General features: G+C 39.1%; 1 protein-coding gene across 5 annotated transcripts in view; it reads right to left on the minus strand.

The window, feature by feature from the left end:
- Window positions 1-14164, minus strand: part of ARID1B (AT-rich interaction domain 1B) — a 337362-nt gene that overhangs the window by 74293 nt on the left and 248905 nt on the right. For all 5 annotated transcript variants that reach the window (XM_049801069.1, XM_049801067.1, XM_049801065.1 and 2 more), the window contains exon 6: window positions 11899-11988. In XM_049801069.1, coding sequence (XP_049657026.1) covers window positions 11899-11988 — 90 coding nt within the window. The remainder of the gene's footprint in view (window positions 1-11898; window positions 11989-14164) is intronic.

A 14164-nucleotide genomic window follows, 5' to 3' on the forward strand; every position in this document is an offset into this window, starting at 1 on the left:
GGATTTTGGCAAACTAAGCTATTTCAGGAACAGCTGAATAAAGCAAGCCTGCCAGAAGTATTTTCTTCCTTTTTAGTTATTTTTTATACTACACTTAGGTACCTAAAGAATGGTTGTCCTTATTAAAACCCAATTTAAAGTTGTAGAGTAATCTTTGCATTTTTTAAATTCTAAATGAAACAGTAACATACTATTAACAAGTAGCACACCATAACTGTAGTAAAATATGTTTGCATGTTCAAATAGAACATACCTGCAAGGTTTAAAAATGGTCAGGTAGCAATGTATATTTCTTCTTTCTTTTTAGCAAAATATAGAGAAAAAATATAGAAGTGTTTCTGCTCCTTTGATAAAGGAAAAGACAAAAATGAAGCTTCTGTTGTCCTATACAGTACTAACATCTGGTAATATATATCATATAGCTAATAACATTTATGATGCCTTCGTACAAACATTTAAAATCTTGTTTTTCCCTTATGCATATGTATAAACAAAACAGATAAAGATATATATTTATAAACGGATAAAAAAGCAAAACTACTAAAGCTTCATGAAATTATGCACTCAGGTTGTCTTATTTACATTTGTACACCAACCAATACAAAATAATCTGTTTGTTGAATACTATCTCCTTAGCACTAACCATCAAAAACACCTACTGAATGTGCTGGGTGTGATTGTAAAATCTGAAATGGATTCTTCTGGTATTTTAAAGTTTTGGCTTCAATATGAAAAAAACTTTCCAAGAAAGCAGGAGCTCAAACACAAAGGAAGTGACTGCAAAGTAACAAGTTATTGCCTATCAGCTGATGGACAGCAACTGTACTGGCATACACTTAACCCACAGTCAATGAGAGGTCTTTTGATTTAACCAGGAGTAGAGCATCGATTTTCATGAATGAATTAAACCTGAAAACAAGTGGAACTTCCTCATTTGAAGCTCAGAAAAACTTTGGAGTTTATGCCAATAGCAGATCATCATTAAATTACACATTTGATAAATAAAAAATGAGAAAAGATACAATTTGTGATACCTTGTGAAAAAGAACTTATGTAAGAAAAAATACATCAGGCTACTGCTCTTTCTAGAGAGGCATGCTTAGTGACAAAGCATGGGACCAAAACAACTGAGGAACCTTTCTGAGTAAGGAATAAGGAAATTCCCTTCGTTCAAGGGCAGAGGCTAAGGAAGGGGCCAGACAGGCTTATTACTCTGAAAACCATGGAATGAGAAAAGCAGAAACAGATTACATGCATTCACTAATCATCAAATAATTTGAGAAAAATAACGTAAAATTCTCTACTTACATATCAGCTCAAAAAAATTAAATATGTGAAAAGAGATATTTTCCACTACCTATAAAGGAAGAACTTGCGTGTGGGGAGAATCACACAAATTTCCAACGCTTCGTATGTTAGCAAGGCACTAGCCAGTACCCTTGAGAAAAAAAGAGCAAATGTTTGCACACCCATGACACAGTTTTTGGCAGACTTTACTTCCTCAGACAACCATTTGGGTTGTATTCACTATCTCAGGAGTTTGACCAGAGAATACAACAGAATTGAGACAGATCTAAAGCAGCAGCTCCCAAATGTAGCTTGTCTGGGGGTAAACGACACTGAGACAGAAGTGCCAGGGTAAAGCTAAACAAATGAAAAACAATATTCTGTGCAGTGGACATAATAAAATTTGGCAACCTGCTAGCACAGCAGGATGCTCAGGAAGATCACAGTTAGACTGACATTATCCCTAGCCCACCTGCCTCAGATGGCAAGGACAGCTCAGGAAGTCTTTGGCCTGGTGAACCATGTCTGGGTTTTTGCCCAGCTAAACATGTCCACAGTCAGCATCTCAGAGCACTGAAAGGAAACATCCAACACAACAAGATTCACATATTAATGAAGTGTTTTAGTAATTGAAAGAGTTGGTTACTCTCACATAAGCCTGAGATACCAGGACTCTAAACATGCAACCAGGTTGTCTGCATAGACTGTCAATGCTACTGGAACAAACATCTTCAAATGGTGTGGTCAAACCTGGAGGTGAGTGGCTTACAGACTGTAGGAGCTATTAAAATGCTGTTGTGCCATTGCTTATGGGAGGCCAGCACTACCTGGCCGTAAACTACTTACTGTCACTGGCAAAGAATGGCATGGTACCTCCCTAAGGTGCTACTTAAAATACACATTAAAAAGGACACAGGGAGAGAGATTTGGACACTGGAAAAAATCTAAGCAGAAAAAAATTTAATAAAAATTTTATACAAGTCTAAACAAATAACAGCAATGAAGAAACTGGGGAATGTTTGACCCATGTACCAGAATACAACCCAAGTAATCAGGTGAAACCCTGCAGGTGGCATAAGAAAACTGGCCTCTAGAGCAAGCAGGCACAAAATTTCTTTACATTCAAGATACCTCAGCTCTTATTCTCACTTTCGAGAAGCCAGCCTTACTAAAATGTGCCCAGCTGGACTGGTGACAGCACATATGAAACCTACATTTGTCATACGTGGAACATGTGACTGAGTAATATACACTGGAAGGGGATGGGTTGGTAAGCGTGAGTAGATCAGCTTGCAGTGTCAACCTCCTTTAGGTGATGCAAATACTAATTCTCAATATTCCTGTCCAATTAATAGGCAGGTTAAAAAAAATAATCAAATAAATAAAATACCTTCACAAACAGATGGCAAACAAGATTCCAATCCATATTTAGCACAGCTAAGTTACAGCTCTGCACCAATACAGTATCTTTGGATGGCTCTGGTATGAACCTGTTAGATGTGTCCCAAGCAGCAGCACTGACATGGGCAATACTTTGGTATTGAATACACCAGATCTTTGCTAATAACCCTGGTACCGAGTGAACACTTCTGCTGACAAGCAACTTGGGCGACTGAAGGGTAGCAGCATTAAAAAAAATGTACTGAGACCAGTGACATAGGACAAATTAAGAGGCTTATTCTTTAGCTTCTAACAAGAAGGCTAATAATCTTCTTGATAATAAGTTTTTTACTCATAAAAAAGCTAAAAAAAAAAAAAAAAAAAAAAAAGTAAAATCCTCATTTCTTTCTCCAATCACAATCTATTTTTTTAAAAAGACCCAAAGAGATTTTAGGAGAATTTTTTTTTTATTGTTTCCCCATTAACAACCGGGGGGGGGGGGGGGGAGGGGGGCGCAGAAATCTAATTTCTACATTAAGCCCTTTTTTCATCCCACATAAAACCTTCTCATCTTCCCCAAGACCATCATGGTGCCACTAAAAACATCTGAAGTTCTCTGGGCCAGAGTAACAGTGACATGGTTTCCCTTTGGTACCTGGACAATTTATTTTCACATTGGCATCTGCTAATATCTCTGTAGAACAACCACCACATTTCTTCACACCCTTTCAACAAAGGATGTTTCTTTGCTTATGTGAAACAGCAGTTAGGGAAAACATCACCTCAGCAAAATTGCAGCTTCCTGCAAAGACCACTGCAGTATTTCTCCTTACCACAAAAGGATCAATGTTCTGTTTAAAAAGTGCTGGATTGGTTTTATTTTTCTTTAGAAGTATTTTATTATTATGCTGTAATATCTATCTTATAGTCTCCTCACTGTTTATTTGTCTGACTGCTTCTCTTCACAATGTGAATAGCTTTGGGGAAGATGGAAACTAATGACCTAGCTAAGGTTTTAACCCAGACCCCCTAGTGTTTTACCAGCTGTGCTATTAGGTTAACTGGCTGAATCTCCTCTGCTTCTCTCTCTGATATTACAAAACCCAGTCTATGTATAGCATGCAATAATGTTTAAATTTTTCCCACCCCTAAACCTCCCTCTGCTACTGCCTAGCCTTGAAATTCATATAATCTATCATTGATAAATTAGAATCTGGGGAAGGATCAGACAGATTACCCAGATGGTAGCTGGGGAAGAAATATCCAACCTTTCCTAATGAAAACCTTGCGTAATGCCCTCTGATGTAAATTTTAAGTGCTATGCTGAGGGCAGAGAAGGAAAGTCATTTGTGGAGATACTGATGCACAGACAGAACAAAAAAAACATTGTTCATCCACCATTTTACACAATTTATTACTGTAACATACCTTACAGAAGATATTTTTACTATTGTGCTTGGAAAATCAGGATAATAGTGAACTGCAGCACAAAAGCACCCCATCCTGTCCTCCCAATTGCCCCCGAAGCAAATGCTCAATTTCAGTAGGTAGCTTGGGCTCCTGGAATTAATCTGAGCAGCAACATGAAAAACGTGAGGAGTCCATCTGCTTTATACAATCAACATTTGTCCAAGTTTCCTTAATAACATGCATACTTATGAAAATCACGGAGGAGAGCAAAGAAGGAACAGCATTTTTCAATGTGTAATGTGCAAGGCCTGCAGGCTTAATGGTCTAAATTTCAGGTTTGAAAAATTTACCCTCCCTGGAGACTCCTGTTCAAAGGTTCCATGGATCAACTCAGATCTTCCTTTTCATGAAGTAGATATACTGAATACCATAAGATATATAGGGATTTTGTGGACAAGACTAAAATACATACAATGTGTCTTTTCTGTCTTGCACACATGTAAAATAAACAATTATATTTTTTCAAAAATACAAAATCAATGTGTTGTCCTCAGTCCCCAAATGCCTTTGTCTCGGTCTTATTATACCATGATTTATGAATTGACTGATTTTTCTCTTCCCTGATTTGCGGCTGTTCCCTGATAAGTGTTTATTCTGCAGCCTTTTGGGATCCTTTGGGATGGAAGGAACTATCCAGTGTTAACTGTTAATATATATATTATATAGATTTCAGCTCACTGCCCTATATATTAACTTAAAAAGCCATAAAGGGTCTTAGATCAGAAGATCTTTACTTTTAGAGAACCTTCATAAAAAGATTAACTTAGGTACCGAGGGAGCTGAGTGTCCTGGAAACGATGGTGCTGTTGAACAGGCAGACCACAGGCGGCTCCCAGTTTATAGGCCATGATGGGAAGCTGTCCCAGGGACAGGGATTGTACCCAGTAACTTTACATTGAGCTTGGTGATAGGATCATCGACTGTCACTTTGTCAAGTTCTTCATCAGTGACTGCTTGTGGCTTATCTCGCTCCCTGAGCCCAGAGGCAGGGAATCTGATGGCTGCCTAATGAAGTCAGTGGAAACTTTTCTATTGAGAAGTCTCTCTGCTGGCAACTATATAAACTCTCTCAGAATAATTCAATTCTGCTCCCTAATTTCAAAAAGAAAATCCCCAATTTAGTTTAAAAAATGAAATAAAGATTCATCCCCAACTATAACAAGGTTTAACATCAGCAAGAAGAAAGCAATGACCAGCTGCTAGTATACAAAATTTACTTGGGAGACCTGACTCTGGGTTTTGACTGTACAGATATTATTATATACTTCAAATCCTACTTCTGCAGTTTTGCTCTCTCCCAGCGTGGCTTATCACATGTAAATCATATCCTTTCCTCCTCTGGTTCTTCTTGCAGATGGCCAATACTGCTGTATATTTAGCGTAGGCCATAACTAATCAGATCAACCTAAAGCTGAGACTGGCTGGAACATGTCTGAAATCCAAAGACAGTCTGAAACCACCACCCCGAAAGAGCAACTGATTTCTTTAAGAATTAACCTGGTTTGGCAGAGTAACATAGTTTCTAATACTTTCAGGCAAGAAAAGTAGGTCTTCCTGCAGTGCTTAAGAGACAGACAGACACAAAACTATTCACTTCCACAGCTCAGAATGAAAACCAGTAACCTTTTATCCCAAAGATCTTGATTACTAATCAAAGTAGACATACTGCAAGCTTTTTTGCTGTGCATTGCTACATCACTTAGTACAATACAAACAGGTAGAAAAATTAGGGTCTTGGGTGCTACTGCCATTAAAATAGCAAAGAAAAACAGTGTGTATACACTTAAAAAACCTGCTCATCAGACCAACACTACATTTCAGTGCACTTCACTTCCACTTTAACAATCTAATTAAAAATACAATGGTAAAAAACAATGACAGCCTGATCCTTTTTAAAGACTTGATAAATTTAGTCCTCACTAAATTGAGAAACTAATTTAACTTTTTGAGTCACCAAAGAAGTTTAGCACATGGCTCTACTGCATGGCTCTGCTTTCACATACAGATCAGCTCTGTATGTTCCTATGCATCACGTTCCTACTTCTTCACGTGACTTGAGATGAAAAAAATATGTCTTACAGAGCCAGTGTGACAGTTTCAACCAAAACCTGCTTTTCCTCCTTACAAGATGCACTTTTCTGGCTGTTGAGGCACAACTCCTCTAACCCCAGTTTTCTGGGCATGAAGATTTCCTCCTAGTCTGGCACGGTGTTCCTGTGTACCAGCTGGAGCTCAGCTCCTCTGTGCTGACCCACTTGGAGAATACTATGTGCAGAAGAGGCACTCAAACATACCTGTGGCTTTGCACTCAATGCATGTCTCAAGCATCTTTCTTTAAGAGCCTGAAACACTTCAGTCTACATCAAGTAAACTTATTACCAAGTCTGATTTAACCTTAAGTGGTGTCATCGTTAACATGGCAAGCAGAAGAATTTTAATGACAAGAATCATTTTATTCTCTAGCTCCTCAGTGCTCTGAATAGATCCCAAATCCCCAAATGAGAGCAAAAGATGTATTCTCAGGGAAAAAGTCTTTTTAAGACCTAAAAGCAAACCACAGTATCTTTTTTGTTACAATAAGAATTCTTTGATCTATTTTCTTCCTTCTAGTTTCTTTTTTTAAGAAGAAAATAGATTTCAGGAAAAAGAATCTCTATCATCAAATGTCAGTATTAAGCCATAAATCTGATCAGGAATTGTAGGTGCAAAACACCTGATTGGTATTCTGTGTCTTCCATGCAAGCAAAAACATATATATTTTGTTAGAAGAAAATATATGACAGTGGAATTTATGTGATGAGTGTGTACAAATAAGCATGCCCAGAAAATAGTTAAAAGAAAGGAAAATACCTATATGAAATCTAATGGGCAAATTAGGAAATTGTAGTTACAGGAATTCAGTTGCTACTTAGTGTTTATAGGGAAGCACAAAGAGAACATCAAAATGCCTGATCACATCCCATCTGTTACTACCTCTTGCTGGATAACATCTTGGCTGCCAAAAAAGCTATTTAAATTTACTACATTGCAGCTACTGATAAACACCACTTCTGTGAAGATCTAATACTAAATAAGGACTAGATCTGAGGATAAAGCTTACAAGCAGTTGTGTCAAAAAGATCCAAATTTTGCTAAGTATAACACCTGTACTCCTACAAGCCTGCAGTTTCTTACTCCCTGTCCCTGTCTGTGATATGTTTTTAATAGAGCATACAACTGTACAACAACCCTCAAAAGCTGGATCATGCCAACAATGGAAAGAAATAAAGCTAGAATGGAAAGAATGACATTAAAGAAAAAAGAAAAGGTGCTGGAAGGAGGTGACAGAGAAGAGGAAGGCTACTATTCAACAATTTTGGAGGTGCTTACTCCAGGCACTTTCCACATAGATCTGACAGGCACAGAATGGTGCCATGAAACTGCCTGCAGCAATGGAATACATTTTCCAGCACATCACAGCAGCTGCAACGGCATCAATTCTGCTTGCAATCCATGTCCAAACAGAAAAGTTCTCAGTGGTCCTATTTCAGCATATCTCAAGGACTAATTAAATCCTCATTACTATCTTCTAATTATTCCAGTACTCTGGGATTTCACTGAGCAAGTCCCCAATGGTGCATTAGATGAAAAGGGTTAAATAACCTGTGTTGATTTTGAGACTCCAGATCTATTTCAGACCTTTAGCATATCATCAGCATTATCATGAATATTTAACTACGTACCGCTGTGAAAATTATAAGGGGAAAACAATTAAAGATTTTTAAAAAATTAATTCTGACCCATATACATTTGCACTAATAAATAAGGCTTCTTTAAGTATCCCCATTATGAGAGTGCTTGCTAGAGTAATAACATGAAGTCATTAACTGTTTCCATTAAATTCAATGGTTTTCAGGAGCTCCCCATTCACTATTTTAATAAAAGACTGAAACCTGACATGTACATATCCAACTGCATAAGCATGAAAAATACTGCTTAAAAGTCGGTAAACTTTCTAAACTTTTTCAAAATTAGGTAAGGAACTATTCATTTCTGCAGGGGTAAAAGTACCTATTTCAACATTATTGTGATACATATTCTCCTATTAGTGTTTGCATAGGTGAATATTCATATACACAGACAGACACCTCTGTTAGGTTACAAAAGTAAGAGTGGGAGTATAAGCTAATGGCCAGGGTGGAAGGCTTCTTTTTCAAGGTGCAGCTTCAGGAAACTGATTTAGGGGGTCAGTTTGGATATGCTGGGTTTCTATTTGATCCATACAAATAACTTCTAACCCACTGAGCAGTTCTGGCTACTAAGCACATCCTCAGCAGCTTCCAAAACCCAAACAGATGAGGTAAGTAGGTACCGCTGAATACAGGGAACTCAAGTGGCTGTGTACCTCAATTATTTGCCAAATGGTTATGACAGCTGTGGTATCACTGCTGCCCTACCTCTGGGAGCTGATGTAACTGAAGGTTATAAAAAGCTCTGACTTCAATAAACAGGAAAAATCAAAACCTTACTTTTGATAACAGTAAAGGAAAGTCTGGAGTAGGTATATCAGAAACAAAGAGCAAAACATGCATTCCCCCCCCCCCCCCCCAAAAAAAAAAAGCTTAGCAAGTTTCAATGACTAGCTTAATTAGTTGTGACTACATCTTCATGTGGTATCCCCAAGTAACGGTCATTGCTGGGATTCAGCTGCAGTTAAATGCACGTGTAGGTGCCACTCCTGCTTCTCTGAGAGAAGTCCTGCATAGCCTGCTCCCTCTGTCTCCAGAGCTCTCCAGGTCCTGCAGTGCATTAAGGTGTACGGGACTTACTTCAAGTCCCAGTACTTTCAAAGACACATGAGCTGAGACATAGGTTATGCACATAAAAGTACAAGCGATTTCTTATTGCCTGGTAGACAGTGTGTGTTGGTAGAACTGAAAAAGTTTCATTGATTGGGCAACAAACAACAGAGGCCAGTTACTGATTCTGGGATGAGAACAGAAGTGGGCTGCCTAGAATAGCACACTCCATTTATGCTGACCAAGGTACAAATGTCCTACAGCTTGAGCATGACATGAAAAATTTTCCAATTATTTTTAAAGAGTAAGCATTTTATGCTTATTATAAAAAGCAAGCTGAAGAGCACAAAAAATCCAATCCTCCAAGAAATTCCTATGCATATGCATGTATGCTACTGCTCCCCTCTTTCGACACACAGAATGTACATGTACACAAATGCTCATTGCTTCATGCTGCACTGTATGACAGGGGTTGTATAGTCTTATGTAGGCAAATATAAAAATCCTAGCTGGGTGCTGAATAACTATGGAAAGTGAGGGAAAAAATAATCAAACACTTTCATAATAAAATAAGTGTAAAATTAATGGTTCAAGGTAGTGGTTTAGCATCCAGAAGTGCTACAGCTCAGACTCCACCTGTCAATCAATCTTCACAGTATCCGGTAATTAACATTTTTTTCAAGTATTGAGAGCAGGGGATTCTGCTCAAGAAATGATTAGTAGTCTTTGTTCATTCAATTCTCTCTCTAAACAAGGAAAGAAATATTATACAAAGTGCTAAAACAAACAACATTACCTTATCCTATTGAGGGTCTCTGTTTTTTTTTTTTTTTTTTTGATTTTCTTTTTTCTTTCTTTTCTTTTTTGGGAGAAAGTATATCAGTAAGCCAAGAGTTTAAATTACTGTAACAGATGCCTATGGATCAGGTGTCCTTAGCAGCAACGATTTTCTACTCAGGTTTTTATCAGTAAATGACAAGCACCTTCCCTTTGAGTCCCCATCACTCCCCCTCCTTCCTTTCTTCAAGTTCGGTGGAAACCAGTTCAAGCAAGCAAAGGAATCAACTAATGTAACAGCCTTTTTAAAAGGTGAAGTTTTCCATTTCAAAGGAGCCTCTAATCAATGATAGGGCGCAAAAGGGAATGCACGCATGTTTATGCGCGTATAGCACAGACTTTAGAGAAGCTTTGGAGAACATGTTCTGCAAAATCAATATGACCTAGCTAGTTACAAATTTCGTATCTGCTGCATGAAACGAATGGACTTCTTGTACAAGCCGGGTCACAAGGATCATGCATATTACACCAGACTATGCACAAGAAGAGTGCAAAAGTTGCAACATTCCCAAACACATTTTCCCTAAGAACATACCCACAATACCCGTCCCCTGCACAGAGGAAGGAACCAGACTAAATCAATCTGTAAATTTTATTTCTCTCACTGTTATTTACTTTTTTGACTTCCCAGTTATGGCAGCTGTCTTCTCTGTTTTACTTTTGAATACCTCTCTGCCTATCTTGACGATACAGTGACTCCCAGTTCTGTTCTACTGCAGCAACGGAAAGGTTTGACCCTTCCAGCTCTGTCAGACCTACCTAACTCGTCCCCCAAAGCCAGGTGAGGGACACACAATGCAGAAATAATTATTACTGGGCAGTGTAACATTTTATGCCAAGACCCAGTCATGCCAGGAAATGCACGCAACTTTGAGATGCTTGGGTCTTCAAAGCCTCAATGTGATCCATTCCCACTGCTTTTTAACATTCTATCCCACAAAGCATCATATACTTTTACTAGGTAGTGAGGGCATTCTTTTTTCACCAAACATGTACATTATTCTAAAAATTTTTAAGGGGAAAATAAGTCCCTGCAGTAACAACTGTGTATAAAGAATGACTGAAAAGGAAAGAAAACAAATGAGTTGAGTATGGAATTCTGTGTTTCATGTTCTCATTAATCAGCATTCCTGTAGGAGAGGACATCCAACACAGAAAAAGAAGCAAAAATTAAGACTCTCTCCTCTTCCTTGTGAGTCCTCTTAGTTCCTCCTGGATGCTATCCCAGAAATTTGTCATTCTGTGAGTTCAACTTGTTTCACTGTGAGAAAACTTCTAGTATTTATGGTATCCCCATATGGTGCTACTTGGAATATTTCTGGTAGCAAGACATTTTAGGAGGGGCATTTCATAAATAACTCCATGTTTATCACAGTTATCATGTGTCTGTTTTGCAAGCTTGTCGCTGGCACATGTTAACCACTGCATGGACAGGATGCCCAGTTTACAGCAGGTGATCCTATGTATGGCCATGCAACAAAGCTGTGACAACTATCTTCCATGAGCTAGTGAGGAAGACGAAAGGAAAAGGGCTTAAAGTTTATAAATGGTAACATTAAGAAAAAAAGCAGCTCTTTTTATTTTTGAGAGCACTTGCTAGGAAGCACCCTTTTAGAAAAGTGCTGTTGTCTGCAAGGTTTTCCCTTGCAAGATTTCCAAATCTTTGAACCATTTGTCCTAAATAGTTGATTTCCCTTTATATTTAAAGATATTTTTGTTCTAGAACTGGCTAGAGGACTAGCTATTGTGTCCATGCAAAAACATCAGAGATAAGAATTTTAAGAACAGTAGCAAAACTGCAGTGCTCGTAGCTACCACTATTTCTATACATCTTAATTCTAAGATAGACAACATAAAGTTGAATTCTCTAGGACATGACTTAAGTATTTACAGCAAACTGCCTTTACACTCTGGGCATTCACTGTACTTTGAGAAAGCCTTGTTTCCAATTATATTTTGGTAAAACCTGCTATTCAATTGCTCTTTCCCGAGAGAAGGAAACCCTCTGAGACTTTTACAATGGGGACTGTCATTATTTTCCCTGGGAAAAGAAAAGAAATACCAGGAAATCTCACATTGCTAATGTGCAACTTAAAATAAAGGCTGCATTTGGCACCAACTAAAAAAGCCCCAACACCTAACAAACCTCGGTCCTGTGGCATTGGTGACTGGCTCAAGGCAGGGTGGGAGCTGGATTCTGACTGGCTGCCAGGAGGCTGCGGTGGCATCTGACTGCCTGTAACACACAGAGAAAAAAGGGAAAACAGACTTGCTTTTAACATTGCAATGCACAAAACCAAGCCTTGCTGCATTTTTCAACCACTCAACATCAAAGAAAGTACCGGCTGTATAAGGTAAAGACAGAGCTCAACAGGTCTAGCTTTTTTCAGGTTTTTTTTTTTGAAACCCATGGAAGAAACATACATAAACATATTTAGCAACAGGCATGGTGAAATGTTCAATTTCGTATTGAGCGACTTCCCAACCTCACCGACACGATCCAATTTATAGCTGCAAATCTCCTGACACATATTTCTGTTAGAGAGTTTAACAAAATCCAAGTCTGCTGAACAATAGGGCTCATCCTGCCGAGCTTAAACTGGCCTCCAGCCAGGCAGACATGGACTGCTGCCAACAATATTACCAATGAAAAATTCAGTCAATACAAAAATGACTAACAACAACAGTTTAAAAAGTATTTCAATGAATCAGTGGTTTTAATATTATTTGAATGTCCATGTAGAATATGGGAATAAAGAATAATATGTAGGTGCACGTGATGAAAGTGAAGCATGTTTGAAAGAGATCAGAAAGAAAAGGGGTATCTTATTATTCAAATAAAAGCACAGGGAAGATACTTGCTTATTAAAATATCCGTCCAGAACAGACAGACCCATTTTTTATGGCCTCATTCAAAAGACACCCACACAGTTTATCCACCGCTGTCTACCCACCCAAAGAAAAAGAGCACTCACGGTGCTGTCTGTGAGGCTCAGGACATGAAAAGCTCCCTTTTGGTACTACTGAATAGTAAAGCAGGTGCTTATTGCAGTGATGCAAGTCACTCCTCTGGGTCACCGTTTGACACCGTGTCAAGCAGGGAGATCCATGCTACCACCCTCCCACTGCACAACACCCCAACAGCCTCATGCCTAACAGGCAACCTGCCACAGCCTGAGCGGTAGTAAGAATGAGATTTGGACATCTCCTGGGTCTCCTCTCCACTGCTGGTCTGAGACACGCCTGCTCTTGACAGCCCAAGCAGCTTTAAGACCACCTCAGGTTAGGCAGCAAATACATACTTTAAGCATTTAGACACTGTAGAGACGAGCACGGTATAAATAGCAGCAGACAGATTTATATCCCTCATCCTCCGAAACTGCTCAGATTGTTTTCCGTTTGAAAGAAATGGAAAGAATAAAAACACAGGCAATAGATTTGTGCCTGCTGAGACTCATTTCCTCCCGCTCAGCAGCCGCCCCTGTGCAGTGGCAGAAGCGAGAATCCCGCGGCCAGTCCTGGCACTGGGAGCTGGCCTGATGGGGCGGGCAGCAGGGGCTGCTCTTTCTTTGGAGTGATGAAGGGCCCCAAGTTGGACGTAAATGCAGGAAAGCAAACGTGTTTGCTCTGCCCCGTCCACTTCCCAGCCTCAATAACTGGCTTTCAGCATCAACTCTAAAGAAAGGCCAGATTGAAAAAGAACAAAAAGAAAATCCATAAAATGTAGAGTGTAACCACAGCCTAGCTATTCAGATGAGCTGTATTTGCACTAAAAAACATGACAGTCAACATTACCGGGAGCAGCTGTGACAACTGTCTCAGAGATGCAAATGCTGGACTAGAGGCAGGATTGCTCCTCCAAAAGACCAAACATGCCACTCAGCGCCCGAGGCCTTGGGATCCACGGCCCATTCACGAACTCTAAGGCATATGACAATAATATTCCGGCTTATGTTTTGATGTCACTCAAGAGTGGGCTGTGGAGACAGTAAGTGCCTGCATTATAATGAACGCTTTCTGCTTGACAGGAAGGATTCAGTGACTCAAGACTGTAAACAAACAGCAATTCCATGTTAACATGGGGCACTGCCACTTCCACTGTGTATGCCCAAGGCACCGCTATCAGATGGAATACTTCAAGTAGATCTCAACCATCTAAGATTTTTACAAATACTTAAAAAAACCCATAATAATAAAGGCAGGGGTAGTCCTGACTGCACCACACAGCTCCCAGTGGGATACCCCTTTAGGTGGAGGCTTAGCAAACTCTGAGATATATTAATAGTGCATGGAAAATCTATGCCAGGCAACATATTTGGAATACATTTATATATGGTCTTTAATTTTTTACATTGATAATTACTTCAGTTATCTGGCAGGAGCCTTATTCTGCACAGGCAGATGTGCAAGCA

This window comes from Accipiter gentilis, chromosome 5 (genome assembly GCF_929443795.1).
Source record: "Accipiter gentilis chromosome 5, bAccGen1.1, whole genome shotgun sequence".
Taxonomy (NCBI): Eukaryota; Metazoa; Chordata; class Aves; order Accipitriformes; family Accipitridae; genus Astur; species Astur gentilis.